The sequence below is a fragment of the Typopeltis vanoorti genome, chromosome 2 (assembly GCF_054136105.1).
Source record: "Typopeltis vanoorti isolate ZY-2024b chromosome 2, IOZ_Tvanoo_1.0, whole genome shotgun sequence".
NCBI classification, from domain to species: Eukaryota; Metazoa; Arthropoda; class Arachnida; order Uropygi; family Thelyphonidae; genus Typopeltis; species Typopeltis vanoorti.
Genome location: NC_143550.1, coordinates 159,523,035 through 159,550,375, shown reverse-complemented (window position 1 = coordinate 159,550,375; position 27,341 = coordinate 159,523,035). Strand labels below are relative to the sequence as shown.

Sequence of the window (27,341 nt, the reverse complement as noted above, 5' to 3'; positions counted from 1 at the left end):
ATACCAGAGTTCAAACTTAAGTTAAATAACCAAGTAAGAGGCATTGACAATTCTTTTGCACATTCACGCAACACCCAAGCTGATATCCATCTAAACCTACAGCAGTGTTTGCATTTAAATTCTGCAATATACTAAGTATTTTTGATTTATTAACTTCAATTGTCACATTAGTTATTGCTACAGTACAGAGATATCCTCACTTGGGTGATAGACTTTTGAAAAGATCACTCAGTAATTCTACTATTATCTGAATTGGTCACCTCAATACCAACCACTAAGGTTATCCTTCCAAAGTCATTCTTCCTTTTACTTGCCACATAGCAGAAGAACTCTTTGGGATTACCCTTGATCTCCTTGGCCAAGGTCTTCCCATAATCTGATTTAGCTTTTCTTATTATGCTGGTAACCTTCCTAGCTTGAACCTTGTACTGCTCATGGGTGTACTGTATCACTTTTCTCCTTGTAAATTCTCCATAACATTTTCTTTTTTTGCAGATCAAGCCTGATACTACTACTCATCTATCTAATGCCTACCTTGTTTGTTTTCCTGACCATGGGAATACATTCTGATATTGCGTTCCTCAGATACCTGCTGATTATATTCCATGCGCTGTAAGCTCACTCCGAAGCTTGTTATCATTACCTAACCTGTAGTTCCATATATACCCCTTCTTAAGAGAAGGGGTATATATGGAACAAAAGAAAAACCAATACCATATGATTGCTTTCACCAGTTGGAGGTAACGAGGACACCTTAGTTATGCATATGTCCTCTGAGCCAATGACCAGGCCTAACACTCTCACACCACGAGTCCCTTCAGTTATGTGCTTTCAAGTAATTATCTCTTAGCAGGTGTATGAATTCCATTTCCTTTCTGCCACGTGATATTTCCTCCTTCCATTTGATATCCCCATAATTAAAATCCCCCATAATAATCACTAACCCAGCACCCATTGCACTAATTTGCTGATGCATGAATTCAATGTTTTTTTTTTATTTTTTCAATTCAATAAACTTTATATTCAATTTTCAAAGTTTATTTCAAATTTTTTTTAAAATTTTCATATTTCAAATTTTATATTCAATATTTTTTCAATATATTTTTTGAATTCAATAAATGTAATTCAATATTTTTTAATGTGATCTGAAAGTAATTCCATTACCACTTCCCTTTTATGTTTCTTACCACGACTTCCAGGAAAAACAACTAGCTAATGCCAAAATCCCCTCCTCTTTGTTTTGTGCACTTTATGTACATTAATACTTCTAGTATTAGTGTACATTAATGTGCAGGAACCTCCCTCCTCCCCCTAGGTCCATGCTACTCTTATACTTTGTCAATTATTCCATCCTGATCTGTTATGTACAACTATTGGGCATTTTTTTATCCATTATCACACTTGTTTGTCTCACAAGTGTCTACAATGCTCAGCTGCATTCCTACACCCAATTATAGATCTAGTCTCATTCTATTCAATAGCCCATTTTTCAGACTCCAAACATCAAATTCATTAAAACAATAAGCATTCGATTTTTTTTTTTTTGCATTCATACTTGCTCCATATATGTACAAATACATGCAGTCTTCAGGCAATAGGAATATCTCCCCAAAAATATTGAACTGTATTGTCAGTGTATAAAATAAACAAAGACAGCCCCAGAATAGAACCCTCTGGCATTCTTTGAACAGAACACTTGTCACCTTTCTCTTTTGAGCTGTTCTTCCCTCCCCCTCCCATACACCACTTGTTGGAGCTGTCATTCAGCCATTCCTATATCTAAACTACTAGTCATATGACTGTCTCTGTCATATGACCACCTCTGTCTGTCAATTTCAACAATAACTTGCCATTTCTCTTAGGAATTACTTTTCATTTCTAGTTAGAAAAATATCATACCATCAAGATTAAGATTAAATTGCACTAATGTGCAACCTGTCTCATGTTTTGTGAAGCTAAAAAAAAGTCATATATCCTTATTCTTTCACAGAATATCATGGTAATTCTTTCAATTATTTTAATTTATCTTGTTACAGTCTGATATTTTCATCAATTATGGTTCAGTAACTTTTGTGATGATTTCAATGGGATATAAATTTTGTATCAGTCAATCAGTATAACAAAGTACACTATTGAATTGGATCATATTTTTGTATACAATTTCATATGTATTTGATTATGTTGTTTAGTAAATGAATTACCAGTTTTGCCTCTTATTTGTTAGAATGATCATGCAGTGTGATTTAATTAGGAAAGGTTAATGGAATTGTAAAGCAGGAAATAACTTTCTTTTTTTTAAATATCACTCTCAAACATGAGAAATGGAAGAACCTATGGTACATCAGTGCTATGCAGTTGGGAGTTTGGAAAGTAGAAATCTTTTGACATTTTTCTTGAATTGGAGGTTGTTGGGAACGAACACTTCATGAGGAAGGCTGTTTGAGAGGACAGAGGAAGAGAGTTCATGTCAGTGGCATTTCAAAAGTTCTGTACACCATGTATGCATGGTCAGATGATGATATATGATAATTTAATAGTTTCCATCTTGTGATATGTAGAAAGGTCACAAAGTAAATTAAACTTGCCAAGAAATTATATTCATGTTTAATCCTTTATACAAATGAAAGCAAACAAAGTTTGCATATGAACTATCATCACGACTTGGCGCCACTTGTATATAGAGGCTGATGACTACACATCAGTTGCCTTAGGATTTCATAATGCAGAGAACAAAGATAAATGTGTATAATTCTATACATTATGAGTGGGTCACTACCCAGACCGGTTTTGATTCTTATCAAAACCGGTCTCACCATCCATTTTTTTTTCTAGGTCAACCAGTCTTGACCCAGAAAAATACCGACAACCTATTTTTCTACCCACTGCAGGGTGAAGGCCTCTCCCATTGCAGGAGGTTTTGGGTCTATCACTCCCATGGCAACCTAGTCCATATTAGGAGAGAACAAACAATCACAAACATCCATGCTTACACGGGATTCGAATCCGCAGCCTCTAGGTGGGAGAGCGGATACGCTAACCACTCGGCCAACCAGGCCGGCCCCACCTGAAGATACCAAGGTTAAATTAATGCAGATTTTCAAATAGTCTGTGACCAATTAGAGAGTAGGAAAGGATGAATTACAGATTGAACCACACAACAGAAAATTATATGTGTTGGATCATTTCAAAAGAACTTTGCATGTTGTACTTCTGTTGTTAGCAAACATTTATTTAACAAAAGACAGGCATTCAATATAATTCTGCCTTCTCACTGCTGGCTAATTCAGTTTCCTGGCAGCATTTTTTGTGAAGCATCTATCATAGAGTGATTCTTTCAACCTAAGAAACAGATCAAATTCTAGAGCGCTGGTATCAGAACTGTATGGAGGATGAGAAGCACTTGCCACCACATTTTTTGATTTTTTTTTTTTGTCAAATATGGTTTCAATTTTGATGTAGTAATGCTGATCATTACATGTGATTGGAGTTAGATTCAACCTCCATTTTGGAGTCTTATTTCATAGAAGAAGACCACCATAAACAGAAAACAAGCACACAGCATCATTTTACTTGGCATCTCACTAACAACTGACATAATAAAATAAATTATACTTATATACAGTACTACACCTTATTATTAAAATACTCTGGATCCAAGGTAGATATAAAAAGTTTTTGCACTTGGTTACAAATTGTATGTTTCCCATATACATATAATTTGTAACCAAGTGCAAAAACTTTTTATATCTACCTTGGATCCAGAGTATTTTAATAATAAGGTGTAGTACTGTATATAAGTATAATTTATTTTATGTCGGTTGTTAGTGAAATGCCAAGTAAAATGATGCTGTGTGCTTGTTTTTTGTTTATGGTGGTCTTCTTCTATGAAATAAGACTCCAAAATGGAGATTGAATCTAACTCCAATCACATGCAATGATCAGATATCATGTAATGATCAGCATTACTACATAAAAATTGAAACCATATTTGACAAAAAAAAAAAAAAAAAAAAATGTGGTGGCAAGTGCTTTCTCATCCTCCATACAGTTCTGATACCAGCGCTCTAGAATTTGATCTGTTTCTTAGGTTGAAAGAATCACTCTGTGATAGATGCTTCACAAAAAATGCTGCCAGGAAACTGCACTAGCCAGCAGTGAGAAGGCAGAATTATATTGAATGCCTGTCTTTTGTTAAATAAATGTTTGCTAACAACAGAAGTACAACATGCAAAGCTCTTTTGAAATGATCCAACACATATCATAATTTTCTGTTGTGTGGTTCAATCTGTAATTCATTCTTTCCTACTCTCTAATTGGTCACAGACTATTTGAAAATCAGCATTGTCACATTGCATTCTAAAATAAATAAATTTCTCTAGGAAATATATGAATAGTGCTATTAAAGAAAAATTGCAAAAGAAGATATAAAGCTGAAATTACAGGCAAGAAGAATAGTAATAGTAGCAAAAGACACTGGTGTATTAAAAAGAAGATAGCTAACAATATTTGATGCTGGTTTGGATTGAAAAAGCTTTGCTGAACAACAAACATTTAAGAAATAGTAAGAGTGGTATCTAGGAAAAGAGAAATGTTAAGAACACAGCCATTGTATTCTTGCAAAACTATTTTGTAATATGTTTGTTTCATTGTACAATACTGTACATTTGGCCAGGTTACCCATTAGTTAACATGCGTGCTTTCTCCAAACAACAGGCTACAGATTGGACCACTGCAGACATGTATGTTTGTGGTTGTCTTTATGTGGGAATGTGAGACCCCTACCTGACTTATTGGAGGGCTTGAAAGAGTGCCATATTTGTTCTCTGTAAATAAATAAAAAGATTAAAAAAAATGAAATAAAATATTTGAAATAATAATAATGGTTTTAAAAAATTTCTTAGCTCACTCACAATACTGATGTACTTGTAGGTTTACAACCTTTTGTGAATGGGAGACATAAAAAAAAAATTGATATGTAATGGTAAGTGAAATTTAGTTATTGAGAGATTACAACCCCCTGCAGTGAAAAGATAGAGATGTGAAAAGAGAATGGGGAATGCTGTTAATGATTGCAGAAGAATTGTATCCGCAAAGTGTGGAAGTTGGTAGTGCATGTACAGATTTTGAATCTGTGTGGTGCAAAGTTGAAATAAACAAGTTAGTATATCTGATAGGATGCTGTTATTATTATTATTACATCACACCTCCAGGGAGTCCAAAAACTCATCGAAAGAGGGTAAGGGTATCTACTCTATGTCTCGCTGCTCAACCAACCCTTCATCATCTAACACCAACGCCATCTGCCGCCAACTACCACCACTAGTACTCTCGCAGACAATCACAAACATCCATGCCCACGGCAGGATTCGAACCCGCAGCCTTTTGGCTGGAGAGCAGATACGCTAACCACTTGGTCAACCAGGCCTGGGCTAGGGAATGCAGAGAATACTGATTGTGAAATGTTTAGACAAATTAGTTGAGCATGTAAAAAGAAGGTGGTCTTGATGGGAGACTTTAATTACAGGAATATAGACTGGAAGGAGGAGATAGTGCATGGGAAAAAGGAGAGCAAGTTTGTGGAATTTCTGAGAGATAAGTATCTTAAGCAACACGTGATTGAAGCAACCAGAGGCTTTAATGTTTTGGATTTGGTGATAACTTCACAAGATGTAGTTGTTAATGAAGGTTGACACAGCTGCTGGTTGGTGAGAGTGATCATCAGATACTTCTTTGGGAAGTGATGAAACAAGAAAAGGTCACTGCCAAAAATGGAAACATGTGGAAGTATAAAGCAGGTGATTATAGGAAGCTCTGTAGTCAGCATCAGTATGCTCAGCTCATCATCATCAACTCATCTTTTCCACTCAGCTCATCTACCCAGGGTAGATGAGCTGAGTGGAAAAGATGTTGACAATGCATGGAAACTCACAAGGCAGTATCTGACAAAAGCAATGTATGACTGCATACAGAGGTTAAGCGAGTAAATAGAGTGGGAGTGAAATGAATGAACAGCAAAATCAAGCAAGCTGTGCTGGAAAATAAAATATTATGGAGGAGGTACAAGACAGTTGGTGGTGATCAGATCCATGAAGAGTATAAAATGTAGGCTAGAAAGGTGACGAGCATGGTAAAGAAAGAAAAGGTGCAGTATGAGAGGAGATTGTCTGGTCAGGCCAAGTTTAACTCAAGGGAATTTTTTTGCTACATGGCAAACAAGAGGAAGAATAATTATGGCAGACTAACATTGGTGGAATTATTGAACAAGCACTTTATCAGCTTATATCATGCTGGTATAAATGATCCGGTACAATATATAGAAGGGAGGCAAGTATTAGGAGAAGTGAAAGAAATATAGGTGTATCAGATGTTGGTTGGGTTAGATGTGAATAAGGCTGTGGGAATGGATGACTCATTACCGTATTCTTAAGGAATGTCACGACAGTTGGTTATGCCCTTGACCTGGTTATTTAATGAAAGTCTTGCAGTGGGTAAGGTTCCTAAGGAGTGGAAAGAAGGCAAAATAGTACCACTCCACAAGCATGATTCTAAGACAGAAGTCTCAAACTATTGGCCAGTCTGTATAACTGCAGTTATGGTCAAGGTGTTGAAGAGATTAGTAAGGAATAGAATACAGAATAGCATTCTTTATGATGGTCAGCATGGATTTGTAAAGGCTAGGTCCTGTTTTTAGTAATTTACTTACATTTTATGATAAGGTGACAAGTGTGTTAGATAAGGGAGAATTATATACAGTGATATTCTTAGACTTTGCAAACGCATTTGATAGATTACCACATGATAAGTTAGTGTACAAGCTGCAGAGGCTGGGATAGATAGTATATTGGTTAGATGGATCAGAGATCGGCTCTCTGAACGACACCAGTAGGTTGTGTATGATGGAGTATATAAGGCTGTGTACTACATTGATGGTGCTGTACTGCAGGAAGTGGATGAGATTAGAGATATGGGAGTGATGGTTGACAGTAGACTGAAGTTTAGAGGGCATATTGCTAGTGTTGCAAACATGTGGTCTAACTGGTCAGACCACACTTGGATTGTTGTGCTCAGATCTGGTCACTTGGTTTTCAATTTGATGTGGAGACATTATAGAGGGTCCAGAAATGAGTGACTAAGACAATATCAGGAGTTTGGAATGCTGGCTATGGAGAGAGAGAGGTTGAAGAAATATGAATTGCAGAGTTTGGTGGATAGGAGGAAGACAGGTGATATGATAGATAGAGACGTTTAAGTTAGAGGATTTTATCAGATTAATCCTGAGGGGATTATAAAAAGAGTAGAAGGTGAGAGGGGAAGAAGATTATGTAAAGTGTAGTAAAGAGGGGTGTGAGGAGTAGATTTTTTACATGGAGAATTGTCAGTGAATGGAATGCATTACCAGAATGTGTTGTTAATGCAAGGAGCATTAAGGATTTTAAGATTCTATATGATAAATATGTTGTCAGTTGAATGAACCCTCCACGATGAGTCTGTCAACTCCATGGAGGGTGTAATAATAATAATAATAATAATTTTCTAAAAGGATCATTTAAGTAGATGCAAGGCAAGTTTACATGGTAAAGCAGCAAGAAGGGAGAAGAGAGAATTTCATCCTTTGAAAATGAGTAATTATTATTATTATTATTGACACCTTCAGGGAGTCCAAAGACTCATCGAGGGAGAGCATCTGCTCTACAACTCTCTACCTTCACCACACAGTCCACCAACTACAATGAATTGCAACTACTGTCATTTACACCAATGCCATCTACCACCGACCACCACCACTAGTATTTTCGGAGACAATCACAAACATCCATGCCTATGCAGGATTCGAGCCTACAGTCTTTTGGCTGTGAGATCGTATCCCAGTGGGATAAGCAATGAAGTAAAGAGTAGATCAATTTCACAGAGAATGTTGTAGGAATAATATGATGCCTATATTTAACAAATACTGGAGGTACTTGGATGACATCATCTTAAGAGATGTAAATGACTTTTTTTTCTTTTTCTTTTTTTTTTAAAGCCAATGCATTTGATACTGCTGTGATGCTGGTTAAGTATATGTATAATTATTATCATCATCAGACCTTTGTAGAGTCAGAAGACTCATCGTTGGAGGTTTCCTTATCCACACATACACAGCACATCATACTGAGCTTTGAAGGCATTCATCCTGCTCTCAGGCAATGCATTTTAGTCATTTAGTTGAGAATATAGCCTAGAAGCTATATTCTCAACCCTCTAAGCCTGTCTTCCTGTTTTTCTATGAAAAACCTTATCTACATTAATCTAGTAATAACTAGATATGCTGTCTCAGTCATTTCCCTCCCACTCTCCCTTCCAGTCTGTTAGATGTGCAAATTGTATCTCTACAGTCTTCATACTTAACATTCCAGAGACCAGAAACCACCTTAGTCATTTGTCACTGATCCTTTTCAGTATCCTTTTGAAAACTAGGTGATGAAATCTGCAACAGTAATTCATATGTGGTCTGATCAGAACATTATACACTGGAACTATAACATCCTTACTTCTACCCATTAATACCATCCATGTTTGCCATGATCTGTTGTGCTTGCCCCCAGTTTTAGCAGAATTTTAGATACTTGTCCATTGTTACCTCTGATATCTTATCTCCTTCACTTCCTGTAAGGTATTCCCACCACTTGTATATTCCATATTGACTTCTTGAATTTTGACACCTTACATTTTGCAACATCGAACTGGTAACCTCTCACTCACTCATTCACCTAGTCTTTTCAAGTCATCCTTTTGCAAAGCTAGAACATTTGCTCTACTCCTCATAGTTCATCCCAACTTTGCATCATCTGCAAACAGCTGAACATTACCATTCAAACCTTCCCCAATATCATTAACATGCAAGTTAAACAGCAATATCCCAAAAAAACAGAATTTTCAGCAACACTATTAGTGACTTTCCTCTTCTGGGATAACATTCCCCCCCGACACAACTTGCGGGGACTTGTCAGGCAGCCAGTATCCAATCCAACACACTAATCTAATATCCAGCCCTATCTGTTCCAATTTAATTACCAGCTTATCATGTAGCAATCTATTAAAGGTTTTTCAAAATTAAATATATCGCTGTGTCTACACCACATCTCACTTGTCCAAGCAATATACACTGCTTGGAAAGAAATCAACAGACAACAGATGCGAGTCATGCCATATAATGAGTCATGTGTTTGTAGCTGGTATAAGTTGGAGGAATATGATACTCCCAAGTCAGTGCAGCTGTATCTGGGTGAAATGACTGAAAAGGGAACTGATGGAGTTTGAAAGAGGCATTGTGATAGGATGCCATGTTGCAAGCCTATCTGTTCAGGAAATTGTTAACAGATTGGGCCATCTCAAGTCAATAATCAGCGATACGATATTGACATTCAAGTGCAGAGAGTCAACTTAAAGTGCTACCTCCAGTGAACAATCCATCACACTCACTGAATGTGATTGCACAGTGCTACAAAGGATAATGTGTAAAAAGGTGTGCTGGTTGTGCCATTCATCTGCCGACATTGAATGCAGAGTTCTGGGCATCGACTGGAACATGAATCTGCAGAACTGAGGCTCACAACATTCCTTTCCATGGTAGGACTGCAATATGTATGTCCCCACATTATCTGAACCAACATGCAGCATCATCTTCAGTGGTGCAAAGAGTCTGTACAGCAGTACACAAGCAAAGAGTGTGTACATGGAAGCTTGGAAAGCTGTGTTATGGAGTGATGAATCATGCTACACCCTCTACTGAGCAGATGGGTAGGTGTGGATGTGGTGAATGCAGTATTCAATGAGGATCTCTTACAGAGTGTTCAAACCCATCTATGAAATTTGGTGGTGTGATGGTATGCTCCTGTTTTTCCTGGTTTGGCCTCAGACCTCTGTTTGTGGTGCCATGAATATTAACTCCGAAACATATCTGAACATTCTGTTCAATGCAATGCTTCCTACTTTGTGGTGTTTCTATGGAACTGACCATTATCTCATTCAGCAAGACAATGCACACGTGTCATAAGGCTGCTGCTGCAACTGTGTGGTTTGTCAACATGAATGTCACCACACTTGACTAGCCTCCATTGATCTCAACCCTATTGAACATCTTTGGGATGAATTGGAGCGTCCGGTGAGATCAAAGGACATCTGCACCACAACAGTCCAGGATCTAATTACTGTATTTGCCGGCATATAAGACTCACTGGCCTATAAGTCGCACTCCCTTTTTTGTACACATTTTTTAGGAAAAAAACTTTATCACTGAATATTATAATGAATTTACAGTATTTCAAATATAAAGTAATAAGTAGGTCTACTTTCAACAAATATTTAACTAACTAGGAAAGAGCACCCACCTTTTAATCTTCTTCGTCAAAACCCAGAAATTCATCATTGGAATCTACAGCTTTGTTTGAGGGCACATCAAAAGTCAGTGGAACCTCATCCATGTTTCCTATTTGCACAAGTTCAAAATTTTCTCGTTTCCTTGCGTTAATGACAAATCGATGAAATTCAATAATTTTTTCTTCATATTCAGCCAGCATCTTTTGTGATATTTAGTCCACATACATAGCTGGTTTCTCTTCATGAATCTTAAACCACCAATGAATCCTGATTCTGCAAAGTTCTTATAATTTTCTCAGTTGGGGTGGCTGGAAATGCCTCTCTGCAGCCCTGTTTCCATGTTCTTTAGCATATGCAATCACACATAGCTTGTATGCAATATTGTAGCAATGCCGACATTTTTCAGCCATAATTTGACAAGAAATTTAGAGAAAATTTAACTGCAGAAATTTATCACCGTTCAAAACAATTGCAACACAATTGGAAAGTTTAAACGAACAGGAACACAGCTTTGATTGTCACTGACAGCACATGCGCATCCACTGAACTTTATGTAACTGGAATGCTCTCACACACTGCATGGAAGCTAAAAGAAACAGAAAATTTCCAAAAATGAAAGTAATAAAAAATTGAGTATCGGCATATAAGATGCACCCTGTTTTTCAGACCTATTTTTAAAGGAAAAAAGTGCGTCTTATGTGCCGACAAATATGGTACCTGTCAACAGGAAGAATGGTCCAAAATTTCCATTGATTACTATCATATGCTTATGGAATATATGTCCATGGGATTGCTGCAGTCATCACAGCAAAAGGAGGTCCTACATTTTATTAAGGTTGGTGCCATGGCTGTTTGTTCTTCACACTATGGTATCCATTGACCTCTTTCCAAGGATTGTATTTGTCACCTTGTTATAATTGGTTCATGATCAGAATTCTCTGCTGACTGTGTTTTCTGACATTACTATCTCCAACCAGATCTCACCTGATTGCAGTAATTATACAGCAGAGTTGCATGCCATTCAGCTTGCACATGTGCATACAGAAGAAAAGTGCTACCAAAAGTGTGTAATTTATACATACTCATTGAGTTCTTTACATACTATCTCTTTTCCTGTGTATAATCCACATCCAGTGCTGTGTGAGGTGTTACACATATTGTACAATATGGAAACCCTTGATGTCTGGTTGTGCTGGATTCCCATTCCCATTGGAATTAAGGGAAATGAGACTGCAGATGAAGCTGCTAGATCAGCTCATACTTTTTCAACATACTGTTTAATATTATTATATACAACTACAGACAATTTATAAGATCAAAGCTAATTGCACAATGGCAGTCATTATAGTAAGAAGCACTGACAAACAAATTACATGACATTAAGCTGGAAATTAAGCATTAGCAGTTTAGTTAATGTAGAAGAGAGGAAGTTGTTCTTGCTAGGCTCTGCATAAGATCACAGTCATCTCACACATTCTTATTTCTCCATGGGAAATGATACTGCCTTATCATTTCCCATACACTATCTTTTCTACACAATTCATCGACCCAATATATTGATGCCAGTTGACTGTGGAGATTCTGATCATCACCCACTTTATAGTTCCACATACAGACCTTGATAAAAACTTTTTCCTGTTTGATAGTATATATACAGACCATAGACTACAGACCTTATATACCAATACTTCATGATCACTTTCACCAACAGGTGGCAGTGGCGATACCTCATTCATAACCACATCCTATGAGGATATCACCAAATCAACAGGTGATAACAGGAAGCAACCGATAAACCTTGTGTTGCTTCCATCACATGGTGCTTTAGATAGTTATCCCACATAAACTCAACAAATTCACTCTCCTTGTTATTACATGCTGTTTCTTCTTTCCAATCTAATCTACATTCCTATAATTAAAATCTCCATTAGGATTGAACTTCCTTTTACTTGCCCAACTAATTTGTCTAAATATTTTACAATCAATACTATCCACATTCTCTGGCATATAACAGCATCTTATTAGATATACTATTCTACTGATCTCAACTTTACACCAAAATTCTATATCCTGTCATTTCAAGTCCTGACAGTATATCATCTTCAGTCAACCAAGTTTCACTTATGCCAATTATCTTTGGGCATACTGATTCAATCAGTGCTGCAAACTTAATGCCTTATTTCTAATACTCTGTACATTAGTATACAAGCATAACAATTCTCCACTCTTTGAGGCCATCCCATCAACACAATCACTTTTTACTCTCTCTGCTAAGTGCACTTACCTCTTCATCCTGACCATCCTCATTTCCCTGATCCTGATTCTAATTTTCTTTTATATTCTTAACATCCCTACCATTTTGCACCACATCACTTTGCTCTACTATAATCACTTCCTCAACTTTGTGTCCATCCCCCTTCCTGTCCTTCCACAAGAAAGAAATTGTGTAACTCAGAACAGAGAAAATTTCCAGAAATGAAAGTAAAAAAAACTGAGTATCGGCATAGAAGACACACCCTGTTTAAGAAGCACCTGGCATATAAGACACACTCAACCTCTCTCTCTGACCCTTAGTGGTACTAATTTTGTATGAACCCTGTGTACCCATAGTAAAGAGCAATCACTCCAAATGATCAACACCCAAACCCATTCAAATGTATTCCAATCAGCTTTGAACTATTTTAACTTCCCTTCGAATTCATTCCATATATTCACAAATTTGAACTCTCCATCTGACTCAATTCAGTAATTTTAAAGAATGTGCAAAAGAGTTAGCCTTGTCCTTTTCCTGATTATTTAGTGAAAGTCTTGTAGTGCAAAGGTTCCTAAGAAATGGAAAGAAGGAAAAATAATACTTCTCCACAAGGGTGGAGAGGTGGTTTGAGAACAGACATTTCCAATTATAGATCAGTTTCTATATCTGCAGTTGTGATTAAAGTGTTGAAAAAATTGATTAGAAATAGAATACAGAATTGGGTTAATGAACATAAGATTCTTTATGATGGTCAGAATGGATTTGTGAAGGGCAGGTCCTGTTTTAGCAATCTGCTTATGTTTTATGATAAGGTGATGACTGTGTTGGATAAGGAGAAGCATGTACAGTGATATTCTTGGACTTTGCAAAAGCATTTGATAGATTACCACATGATAAGTTGTTGTACAAGCTGCAAAGGATAGGAATAGATAGTATATTGGTTAGATGATTCAGAGATTGGGACTCCCTGAACGATACCAGCAAGTTGTGTATGATGAAGCCGAGTCTCAGAAAAGGAAGGTGACCAGTGACGTACATGCCTCAGGGTTCTGTTCTTGGGGCCCCTACTTGTTTGTTAATGATATTTCATATGGATTGACTGGGATCTTCAAATTACCAATGATGCAAATTTAGGTAGAATCATCAGGAGTAGTTAATTCTCTACAGAAAGATTTGAATAGACTTTTAGCTTGGACAAATGAGTGGGGTTGCAGTTTTAATGTTAATAAATACATGGTGCTACACTTTGGGATACAGAGATATAAGGCTATGTACTGTATTGGTGGAACTGTACTTCAGGAAGTGGATGAGATTCAGGATCTTGGAGTGATGGTGGACAGTAGACTGAAGTTCCAAGGGCACATCACATGTGTTGCAAAGACTGCACATTGTATAGCTGCTATGATAAAAAGTACATTGACATGTAGGAATAAGGAGGCAGGTGGTGCCTTTATATACGGCATTGGTCAGACCACATATGGACAATTTTTTGGAGCTCTGATTTGGTCACCTAGTTTTCCTTGTGATGTGGAAATACTAGAGAGGGTCCAAAGACAAATAACAAAAGTGATATCAGGACTCTAGTGTGTTGGTTATGAGGAGCATTTGAGAGAATGTGGATTACAGAAATTGGTGGATAACAGGAAAAGAGGAGATACGATGGAGACCTTCACGTTAAGGGATTCTATCAGATAAATACAGAAGAAATTATAAAAAGAGTGGATGTTAAGATGGGAAGAACGAGAGGTCATCCCCTGGCAGTTGTATAAAGATGTGATGAAGAAGGGTGTGAGAAGTAGATTTTTGCAGGTAGTGTAAATAACTTCAGAACTCGTCATGATAGACACGTTGCTGGTTGAGTGGGCCTCCCATGATAAGGAGGGCTGATGACCCACCTGTGGTTGAAAATGCAAAATGCATCTTACAATTTGTCATATTCGGGTGGAGTGCCAGCACTTTACACATAAGAGGAATTAAATTTTTAACTATCTAGTCAAGCCATATACTCTCGGGTAGATGTTATCATACTCAAACAAATTGCATGATGTTTTTAACTTTTTTTTTACAAAGAAGTAATTTATACAAACACATTTGATTATAATTTTATTTTATTTATATGTAGATATTCCATTGCTTAACTTAATTTTTGTGCATACATGTTATATACTAATTTATTCATTGACTGTTTATGAATAACTTTTGTACTGTTGTAACCTTTGCTATGATGCAGTATGACCTTTGCTGTCCTTGAGCCCATGAAACCATAAACCAACCAACCTTGTTATAATAAGTAGAATGCTAAAACACAATCTTCCTTTAACAAATCCATGCTATAAATCAAAGATAATTCTGCTGTTGTCAGCCTAATTCTGAATCTTGGTCCTCACTAACCTAACACTTTAACGATAACTCCAGACACACAGATTGGCCTGTTATCACCTTCCTTATGAAGCAGTACAATTTTGCCTTCTTTAAACTCCTTTAGAACATTTTCCAATGTAAGACTCATTAAAAAAAAGTACATCAAAGCTGTTGTTAACTCTTTAGAACATTCCCTCAAAACATGCAGTAATATATCACCAAGCCATACAGCCTTATTAACATCACATTCCCTCAATTCCTCATATATCTTCTACTTGCTTACCATCATTGGCTCCTTATCTCTTCCCACTGCACCCAATTTCTGCACAATGTCATATTCGTGAGGATGAAATACTTTTAGGAATTGCTCATGTAATATCTCAACTATATCCTCAGTAGTGGTTATCATTCTACCATTTCAGTAACCAATATCATCCTTCCATAATTATTATTTCTTCTGCTTGTCATCTATTGAAAGAATTCTCTGGGAATTTTTTTGGCTCCATTAGCTAACTGCTTCTTATACTATATTTTTGCTACCCTTTTCAAATAAGTCATCTTCCTTGCATGCTATTTGTACTCATCTTGTGCTGCCTCCATAACGCTCTCTTCTTCCAGATTGCTTGCCTCACCTCTTCATCCATTTCACACCCACTTTATTAAACTTTCTGATCTTTATAATACATCCAGACATCACCTCTGTGAGATAGTTCTTGAGTAATGATCTCCTTTCTATTCAAATTTCTCATTCCACAATTAACAGACATAATACACACATTGTATATGAAATGCAAAGAAGAAACAAGTATGCTATCAAAAGTCAAGTTACCCTCTTATGATTCATCTGTTGATCAGAGGAATGTTGAAAAGTAATGTTATTCAACATTCTTCTGCAAGAGGTTGCAAAACCTGCTTGCATATTGCTGTACTTGAATAAAATTTCTCATAGAACATTCATGATTTAGCACAAATGTTGGATAGGCTCATTATTGATAGATATACTGATATATGCTTTGATTAGTATTGAATAAATGCTGCTACTAATATGTGATTATGTATTTTTATTTTTTTAATTTATATCCATTTTATTGCAGGTTTGAGTAAGTTTGATTATGATGGAAAATGTTGCTTCAACTTACTCAGCAAAAAAAAAGCTGCCAAATGAAGGTATGCTACATGACAAGAATAAATATATTTCATATAATGACACCTGATTAATTTAAATAATTATTAAATGTTTAATATTTATTCTGTACATGAGAAGTTGCAAAACCTTTAGCATATTAGTGCTATATATGTGTGTGTTTTTTTTTTTTTTGGGGGGGGGGGGGAGGCTGGTGGTTAAGAAGAAAGAAGACAAGGTAAAAAGCCAAACGGCTATTTTTTCTGGCGAAGTTAATTAAATTAAGGGGATAAAAATCCTTTATCTGTAAAATAATAAGGGATTTTTATCCCCTTAATTTAATTAACTTTGCCAGAAAAAATAGCTGTTTGGCTTTTTACCTTAGTTATAATATAATATATGGGCACACTTCTCTGGCATTCATATAGTGAAGGCATGCAAGTTCTTTTCACTTAAAGTTTGATATCATCCAGGTCTACCTACTCACTGATGAGACCTCAAAAAAAGTTGAAACCGGTCTGGGTAGTGACCTATCCTAATAATGTAAGGCAGTATTACATCTCCTAGGAGCTGTGTTTTACATTATGAGAAAATATCAAGGATAGTGAGGGAGCTTGCTCCACCTTTGCTTCGAGTTGCCTTGGTGTTGTACTACCAGGTGTTCACTTACGCTTGGATTCACCAATAGTTCTTCGGTATGAAACTCTTATATCGTAGTTTTTGATCTCAGAGTTTCGCATACTGGCTGTAAAATAATAAGGGATTTTTATCCCCTTAATTTAAGAAAGAAGACACTTATTGATGTGTTTCTTGAACAAGTGGAGATTATAGTTCTTGAAAAAAATAGTGTGAAGAAGACTGTTTCAGAGAATAGAGGCAGATGGAATGAAAGAAGTGGAAAAGAAGTTGGTTTGAGTAGGTTTAAAGTAGGACTGTAAATGAATTGACAAATGTCCTTCATAAGCTTAGGAAAAGTGGAAGAATGATGAATGCCACTCTGGCATTCATCATTCTTCCACTTTTAATTAGTATTCATAAAATTAGTTCATAAAATTCATAAAACTATAAATTAGTATTCATAAAATAGGACCTGAAAACCAAATCACAACAAGTGAATGCCAAACTGGACAGAATTGTTTGGACTCTTCAGGGACAGACAGAAGTGGAAAGAGTTAATTCGGCCTCATCATCATCATCCAGATAGATGATGGAAGAGAGAAGTAGAAGTATTCTTAAGTGAAGAATTTATAGAAACAAAAGCTATATATATATATATATATATATATATATATAATATAAAAGAGATATAAATTAGTAGTTGTACAGATGAGATATTGAACAAGAAAGGAAACCAAATTTTTTTTTTAGGACTGTGATGTTCAAATAAGTCCAAGAAGAGAAATTTGATCTTGTCCAGAGATTGGTATTATCAAAGGTAAGGGATCATAGAGCATTTCTGATTTCTGGTTGAGTTTTCAGCTATAATTATAAAAACCCAGCCAGAAGAAATGACACATATAAAGAAATTAATAAAAGCAGTATTAAATGTCTTCCTGTGATGAATCTTTTGATTCCTTGGAAGTCTGTTAATACTAAATGTTTATACATTTTTTTCTAATACAGGTTTTATAATTAAAGGTAATGTAGTGATGTGATATCTTTCTTCCAAGAAATCAGACAGGACTGTATTTTAGTAGTATTGCAGTTCATGATGCTGACCTTGTCCACTAGAGAATATCAGAAGATCAGTGAGTAACACACTGGTTATGGAAAATCCTGAAGCTTGAAAATATTTGAGCACTACATGATTTGTTAAAAGAAGACAAGGAATGGAGTATGTTGTCATCAGTCAAACTGTGCATAGGAGTTGGAGTCAGTTAGAGAGCATCATTTATATATAGGAGGAAGAACATGGATGAGAGTATAGAGGTCTTGGATACTCCAGCATTGGTGGGAAATCTCAAGTAAGAAAAAATTCATTCCACTGTGACAAGAGCAGTTGATGAGGGAAAGGCATATTCTGTAACTTTTTTGGATTTTGCAAAGGCATTTGACAGGGTGCCATATGATAAGCTAATATTTAAGTTGCAACACATGGGTTCAGATGTCAGGTTAGTCAACTGGATTCAGGATTGACTATCTGATAGGTATCAGAGAATTATGTATGGTGAGGCAATATCAAGGAGGCAGAAAGTTACAAGTGGGGTCCTACAGGGCTCAGTACTGGGACCTGTATTGTTTAACCTTTATATCAATGACATTGTCAATAGATTGCAAGGGGATATTCAGTTGTTTGCAGATGATGTGAAGCTGGGAAGGGTTATTAATAATAGTGCAGATGTAGTAGCCCTGCAAGAGGATTTGAATAAACTGGACAGATGGGCAAATGAATGGGGGGGGGGGATATTAGTTTAATGCAGCAAAAATGTAAACTCTTGACATTTGGGATACGTCGATGGGAGGCAGCATATTTTGTTGAAGGAGCTGTACTGGAGGAAGTAGGGGAGACAAGAGATCTGGAGGTGATGATTGATAGAAACCTGAAATTCAGGGAACATATTGCTAACCTGCAATGATAAGAGTTGTCATTCTGTTGTATAAAGCCCTGATCAGACCACACTTGGACTATTGTTCTCAAATTTGGTCCCCAGAATTTGAAGGGGATAAATTAACTGTGGAAAGGGTACAGAAGTGGATAACAAAGATGGTTTCGGGACTGTACAATGTTGATTATGAGGATCGGCTGAGGAAATGTGGACTGCAGAATTTAGTAGATGAAAGAAGGAGAGGTGATAGGATTGAAACTTTTAAACTGTTGAGAGGTAGTTATAGGGTTGATGCTGGAGAGTTCTTTCACTTGGTGGAACAGGGGGGAAGGAGCAAGGACAAGGGGCCATCCCTGGAAGTTACAAAAGGAAGCTGTGAGCAAGAGGGTGAGGAGTAGTTTCTTTGCATGGAGGGTGGTTGAACTGTGAAATGCATTGCCTGATAGAGTGGTGAGCACAAATGGTCAATGAGTTCAAGGAGTGGTATGATAGACTTTGTGTTTTCTAGAAAAGACCTCCCACGATGAGTCTTTTGACTTCATGGAGGCCTGAATCATAATAATAATAATAACAATGCATAGTGAATAACCAGGAGCTGTAGGGGAAAGAGTGACACTAGGAAGTCAGGGCAGATGGTTTTGTCAAAGAAGCATCATCTTGTCTAAAAAGCACAAGGCACCGTTTCTCTGCATAGCTCTTTCGGAATCAGATTTCAATTATTTTTAGGTGTTGGGAACTGCAGTGTAGCTTGCATGTGAAGCTGTGGGTTTTAATCTTCAGCCACTTGCATGCTGAATTATTTGCCAGTGTACCAAGTAAGTCCATGTTTTGGAAAAACCAAGGCCTGGATAATACTTGAGAGGGAGGGGAGGGAGTAATTGAGTGAAATAGGGAGATGAAGGCATTCATTTGGATATTTGTTCAGAGATAAGAGTTTGGATCAGGGAGGAGGACAAAATGAGTAATAATAATTAGGATTATTGCAATTGGCACCATTATAGTGGTTAAGGACATGAGACTAAGAATCACTGGGAATATGCTACAGAAAAGGAAGCTTGTAGTGGTTAAGGACATGAGACTAAGAATCACTGGGAATAGGATGATCTGCAGAAAAGGAAGCTTAGACAATATTATGGTCTGTGCTACCAAAAGGATAACTGGCATTCACATTATATTTTGGAAAGCAAACTTGATAGGAAAGGATCAAGGATTTTTGAGAGGATGGTGATATCGTTATATGATATTCTAATAGTTGTTCTGGTTAGCCAGGTATCCAGCTGATGGCCTGTTGAATCCCACATTGGATGTTCATGTTTTTGTTGAATGTGATGATAGATGAATTTCATCACTTAATGTGTAACTGCTGAAGTGCCTTAAAAAAAAAAAAGTATCATGTTATAATATTCAGCATGAACTACAATGAGAAAGCATTAAGCTAAAATTAATTCGACAAGTTCCTTACACTCTGTGCATACTTCATTTGGAATAAAATATTTTAATTTGATAAGTTATATTAACAGCTTGATTCGTAAAACATATGCCATAGATGAATGGTGATTAAATTAATTGTGCACATCATGCTAAGATTTCAAACTTGTCTCATTATTGAGCTTCGCTATGTAATGTTTATCATAATCTAGTTCCCAAATGTATCCTGACCATAGTTGATTTAAGATCCTTGATTTTTGTTGTGCTTTGTTGGACAGCATGTCATTTCATCAGCTTCTTTGAATTTTAAAACATAGCTGTTTGATTCAACATATGACATTCTGTTGGCATACCCATCAATTGAATATGCAGTTTTCCATCCATGGATCAGAGTTTAAAATGTTATACTTAGAGACACAAAACTGGCATCCTCCTACTCATTTTATACCTTTCTAGTGTATTGTACAGCTCTTGAAAAGCCAATACATGTACCATTCTTAATAACCTGATCTTGCTATGCATCTTATGCCAGGTTGTGAATGTCATTAAGTGGGAGATGAATTTCATCATCTGGTACTTGATCATTACCCTTTCATTAGAGACTTCGATTGGCTTGAAAAAGTTCCACATTTGATCACTATAGCAGGAGTTACTGGATTATGAAAAAAAAACTAATGATAGTAATAAAAAAAAAACTATCCAAATATCATAATAAAACCAAATAAAGATCTTCAATAGCAGTGTTAAGACATATTATTATATGGGTCAGAGAGAAACTGACCAAAACACGGAGCTAAATTAAATAATTTCAAACAAAATGTCTTTGTAAAATATTAAAAATATTTTGACTCCAGTGCATAACAAACAATGACTTATGTAAACAATAAAATTACACAGTAACCGCAGTGATTTTATTTATTTAGCATATGACTCACACATGAAAGGTACATTACAGTAATCTTTAGTATATTTAGACATTTAGTATGAAATAGACAAAGTAATGGATTGGACATATCTTACGACATGAAAGTCTGATGAGAGGGATAATAGAAGGCAAAATCAAGAGAAAGAAGAAGACCAAGGAAAAGATACTTTGATCAAATAAAACAACGCACAAGACTAAAAACATACTACGAAATAAAGAAGAAAGCAAACAGAAGAGAAGAATGGAAGGAAATGCTGCTGAGCTACCAGTCATAAGACTGATGCAATAGAAGAAGAAGAAGACAAAGTACTTAAATATGATATAAAACAGTCATAAAGAAGACACTCAGGAATAAACTACAACTGAATGTCTAGGTTGCTTATCCAATCAACTGCACTTGGTGTAGCATGGATGAAGTCTGACAGGTTTCCATGGTCATGCATGTTGAGCACATTCAACTGTGATATGACTAATTGTCTAGTAGGGTGATCCACAGTTGCACCTGGGTCAGGCAATCATGTCACATTTGTAAAAGTAGTCTGTACAGCTACCATGATTGGTGTGAATTCTGTTAAGGGTAGACCAAGTTTTCCATGGTAGGTCAAAACCCAAAGGCATCTGGGTTGGGTCCACTAATTGATGGAATTTCCCCCTGTTGAAGTATTATGCCAGGTCTCTTTCCACTTCTCTTTCATGTTAAAATTTGTCTCTGCAAGGTTTTTTGCTGTTAGGCTTGGAAGGTGCCTTGACTTTAGTCCATTTATTTCTAGGAGCAGGATGTCTTTGTGGATTGGGAGATCTTGGATTTCCATGATTTTGCTATATTCAAGTAGAAGAATGTTGAATATGCAGAGGTGGGATGTAACATCATTCATTGGGAGCTAGTAGGTTGGGGTTGATTTCACAGTTTCAGAAATGAAGCCCATAGTGGTGTTAAGCTGAGCATTGACCAAGTCCAAATGGGTGCTCTTCAACCATACAGGTGAGCAGTATTCAGCTGCATAGTAAACAAGACCAAGAGCACTGCAGCAAAGCATTGCTGCTGAGGCACCTCAAGTTGTTCCACAGAGTTTTTGCAGTATGTTGTTTTGTGTTTTTAACTTGGATGCTATATTAATGAGGTGTAGTTTAAAGGATAGAGTTCTATCCAAAGTGATGCCTAGATATTTTGGGAATCTGTTGTAGCATAGCAGTTTGTGATTGAAATAGACTATCAGTTCTTTGTTAGCCTAATTATTGTTCAAGTGGAAGCATGAAACTTCTGTTTTACTAGGGTTTGGGTGTAATCTCCATTTGCAGAAGTATGCATCTAAGATTGCAATGTCATTTGTTACTATGTCTTCCATTGTAGTAAAGTTGGCATAACAAAGCTTCTTGGAGGCTGTAGTAGGTAGGCAAGTCTGCATACCTATTATAACACTGGATTATAACAAGGGAGTCAGGACTGACCCTTATTATAATCTAGTGTTCTTTGTTTACTTCTGTTATTGTCCATAACCACTTGGAACAGGCATTTGCTTAGCATGTTTTCAATTAGTTTAGCAATCTGCAATCTGCATGGAGTACCTTGCAGATTGCTCCTTGCCTCCAAACTGTCATAAGTGGTAAGGTCTACAAATGCTACAGATGTTTTCAGGTGTCGTTGATAGCCTACCTCTGTGTGTGTGTGGTGAGTGACCAAACCTGATTTCAGCAGCTTTGTTTATGTCTGAATTTAGCCTGTTCCACTAGGACTTGTTCCATTACTTTAGGGACAATTCTGTTGAGGATGAGTCTTTCTAGAAACTTAAAACAAGTGCTAAGGAGGGCGATTGGTCAGTAATTTTCTAGTTTGTTGTTAGCTTTCCCTGGTTTTAAGATAGGAATAAGTTTTGTTCTCTTAAACTCTTTGGAAGTCTACCAGTCTGGAGAATGTCAGAAAAGAAAAAAAGCCGACCACTGTTGAGCTTTTTTGTCCTGATTTCAGCAAGAAGTCAGGATGAATACCATTGAATCCTGGAGCCTTGCCTGGTTTCATATTCATTAAAGCAATGTTAATATCTTCAAAAGTGAAAAGTTGCGAATATAAAGGGTCTGATGGTCTACTGCTCTTCAAATAAGTTCTCTTTTTATGTGAACAGTGTGCTGTTTGTCCTTGCCAGTATATCTTCATATATTGACTATATGTGTGATGCATATTGGTTAGGAGAAATAGCTGATTGTTCCTAAGCAGTTAGAGTCTACTACCTAGTTTTCTTAGAAAGCTCCATGCCTTCCTACTGGAGTGCCGAAAATCAAGTCTTTCTACTGCCTCAGTCCATTTCTCCTGTCAGTTGGTGTCAAGGCTGTGAATGAGTTCATCTGCAATATCAGGGTTGCCACACTCTAGGTATTCTTGATACAGATTTTTGCTATCATCGTCCCATCCAGGGATTCCTTGCAGAAGCCTCTTGGTATGGTCTTCTTACCTACAGCTAACAGAGTTCTCATGAATTTCTTGTAATTATTGCTTGTTAGAGGAATCCAATGGACATATTTGTCTAGATAATCTGCAAATGTGTCCCAGTCGGCTTTCTGGAAGTTCCAATAGGGATGTTGGATGGATCTGACAAGGGGAACTTGCAAGCCTACTTCTAATACGAAGAAGTAAGTAATGGGTGTGCATTGTTGTCTTGAGTGACAAAGCAGAGATCGGGGTTGTACTCTCTGTTCCAAGCTGCTGACCTGAAGGAAGAGCCATCTTTTGCGTCGAAGATTAGGTGCATATTGTGAATTTCTGCCCATTCAGTCAGTCTCTCTCTGCATTCGTTGTTAAAATCATATTTCCATTGCATGTGGTGGATGTTGAAGTCACCGATATGCATTGCCGGGTGGTTATGCACTGGTAGGACTTGCAGAGGCCACAAGAGTGCTGGGGGTTTATACATGTTTGTAATGGTAATGCTCCCCATCTTAGTTATCAGAAGCACGCCATTGGCAGTGTTGGTTGTAATGAGGTGGAAATCTCCTAGAGTATTAGGTGGCAAGGCATGTGCATGATGGTAAGTGGCACCAATGATAATATATCCAGGAATTCGTTCCCTGTGACAAAGTTGATCACCATCCTTACAGTGAATCTCTTGGACAAGAACATCATCGACATTGTTGCCGTATAAAATCTTTGAGAGGCATTCACATTTTGCTCTATGTATGTTAATTTGGCAAATACAGACAACAGGTCCAATATTTTTAGTCATCTTGCTCTTAATAGAGCTAATTCATGTGTTTGAGTTCATGTGTGCAGTAACCACGAGATCGAGGAGGATAGTATGGTTGCCAGGTCGCTCTAGCTGTTTAGTGTTACTCAGGGTGCACCAGAAGGGGCAAGCAACTACAGTAATAAACTTTAATGAAAGTACAGATATTTTCTACTGAAAATAACAGTACATCATCAGTGTATAGAAACAACAAGCAAATCAAACAGGAATATATGGTACATACAACAATCGGTTTATCAATTAAAATTATGGTTGCCACATGTGTATGTGGCAACCATAATTTGCCAGTATATGTGGCAATAATGGTTGCCACAAGCTAGAAATTAATATTAATATTAATAAATAATATTAAAACTATATTTAATGTTTACATAAAATAAGAATCTCACAAACTTTTGGTAGAGAGAGACAATTGCTCCGATTCAGGTTAGGCTGATCTGAAAGGGCTTCACAACTTTCTTTTAAAAGGCATCGTTTAAAACTGCTTCTATGGAGAAGACAAGTTTCATTCCATTGGATACTGTGTTTAGTGTCAGTACTATGCTATGCAAGACCAGACTTTTGAGGTTTCACATATTCAGTGTAGTATTGATGTTCATTAATTCTCCATAGAATGGCCTCTCTGTCCAAAGTTTGTCAAATTGCATTCACAAGGTGAATTTGTGATTTGTGAATGTAATTTGTGAATTGCATTCACTCTATCTTTAGTTGGTGTAAACACCAACTAAAGATAGAGGTGACAGTTTGTTTTTTGTAAATGTTAACAGATGAGAAATTTTGTTGATAGGAAAATATGTTGGAATAAGGTGATACTTCAAAATTCTACCAATAGGTTCAGAGATACCAGAAATATAGAAATATAAGGGATTGGAACCTTGCAATCTGTTGAAGAATCCTTAGGTTTTTGGAACATAGGAGTCAATTATCTGTTGGGTTTGATGAGGTTTCCAAGAATAGTAAACTAGCAGCATTTTCTTTTTCTTTTTTAAAAGAAAATGCCAGTAGTTTACCATTCATGGACATCCTTCTTTCTCACACAGCCTCTGAAATATCTGTACTTCCAAAGTTTATTACTGTGGCTATCATGTAATTTTGTTGTTTATAGTTATGCAAGTGCCTTTAAAGAATAACTTATGTAAACTGATTTTAAACAAACATTAAGCATCACCAATGTAATAAAAACCAACACAGATGGAAATGGATTGGGCACATACTGAGAATGGACAGCAGAGAGATTTAAGAGTAACAGTGATATGGATTCTGGAAGAAAAAAGGGAAAGGTTTAAATAAATTTGGCAGAGAATGACAGAACAGAAATGAAGTTGGCAACAGAATAGGCTAGTTGGCAGAGCTGGAGTGAAAGAGAATTAGTGGCATAAGACTGAAGAAATGAATGTTGGTCTTGTGTGCCATGTGGCAAGAATAGGATAAGTAAGTTGTATCTGTGCACAGTAGTTTAGATGTGATTTGGTGAGGGCTTTCACAGTACAGCCACCATGTCTTATCTTTTTTCTCCACCTCCTCTACTGTTCAGTAATCTTAATACTAATATCAGAAAAATTTGAGGAAATCTATCCTTTCCTTTATTTAGCACAAGCTCTTTATGATTTTATTATTATTAACATCAGACTTCCATGAAGTCAAAAGAATCGTTGCAGAGATTCACACACTGTTACATACAAAGTTCATCAAAAACTCATTCAGTTTAACTGCATTCACCACAATGTCAGGCAGTGCATTCTGCTCACCAATGACTCTCGCACAAAGAATCTATTCCTTATGCCTTTGCTCACATCCTCCTTATACATTTTCCATGGATGTCCCTTGTTCTACCCCCCCTTCTCCCAGTATATGAAAAATTGTTTCCACATTATCTCGGTAACAACCCTTTACCAACTTAAATGTCTCAATCATCTTCCCCTCTCCTCCTTTCTTTTAATGTTACACGGTGATTAGCATTCATTTTTGAAATTATGGATTTTACAACTGTGTTATAACTAACTCTTTTTATTATCCCGACGTTTCGATCTTCATATCAAGATCATCATCTGGAGCATACACAAACATACAAGACAAGTTGAGTTACATTACAAACCGTAAGCTAGAGAAACAATGATTTGATTACATGTTATTCTACTGGCATGACCTCTAGTGAAAAAAAAAAAAATTTATAAATTACATCAAGCTGGATTTATTATTATTTATTATTATTATGTGACCACTCCAAGGAATTCAAAGACTCATCAAGGGAGGGAACCTACTCTACAACTCTCCATCTCCACCAATCACAACTACCTTCTTCACCTACACTAATGCCATCTACTGCCGACCACCACCACTAATATTTTCACAAACAAACATCCATGCCCACGGCGGGATTCGAACCCACAGCCTGATACAGAGATAGCTGGAGAGCAGATACACTAACCACTCAGCCAACCAGGCCGGCAATTTTAATTTACGATAACATGAATAAACATTTTTTCTTATAGATAGTTTTCTTTCAGTAAGAATGATGTCCTATTTTTAGTATTACAATTGTTATTTTTGATTTAGGATCCTGGATTAACTACAGTCCTGTTTATAGTTGTTTTTAGAGAGGACGGTTCCGTGGGTCGAATATATGCCTTCCATATGTATGGGATTTTTAGACCTTCGTTATTGTTCAGATTGGGGTGGTTGATAATGATCTCACAGGCTTTGTTATTTGCATTCATACCATGTTTTGGTGTGATGTAGACAACTAGTGCTTTTCCATCAATTCTATGTAAGGTGTTCAGGGCATGATCAGAAAGGCCAGCTTCACCATAATTATTATATTTAATGTGTCGTTTATATTCTTTTTGTCTGATAGGAATTGTGCATCCTGTTTCTCCTATATATGATATGTTACAGGTGCAATGAATACGGTATACTCCAGGGTGGGCCATTCTATCATTCTCTCCCTTCTGCCATTCACTGAAAAAATATTTTTCAGTTTCATTCCTATAAAACCCTTTTAATAACATATCTACTTACTTACTCTCAATTAGATTCTGACCCTACTTGGACAAACCATATAGAAACCGACAACCTTCTATGTAACATGAACACATGGCCCACAGATCTT

The 27,341-nt window shown here is 36.6% G+C and overlaps 1 protein-coding gene across 2 annotated transcripts in view; it reads left to right on the top strand.

Annotated features, from left to right (window-relative positions):
* The window catches only part of LOC150109570 (solute carrier family 15 member 1), a 440,305-nt gene that overhangs the window by 13,581 nt on the left and 399,383 nt on the right, over nt 1–27,341 (top strand). The window contains exon 2 of one of the 2 annotated variants that reach the window (XM_090409050.1): nt 16,069–16,141. In XM_090409050.1, coding sequence (XP_090265176.1) covers nt 16,087–16,141 — 55 coding nt within the window. In that variant the 5' untranslated portion in view covers nt 16,069–16,086. Of the gene's footprint in view, nt 1–16,068; nt 16,142–27,341 lie in introns of those variants that run through there. The other variant, XM_090409043.1, reaches the window with a different exon arrangement.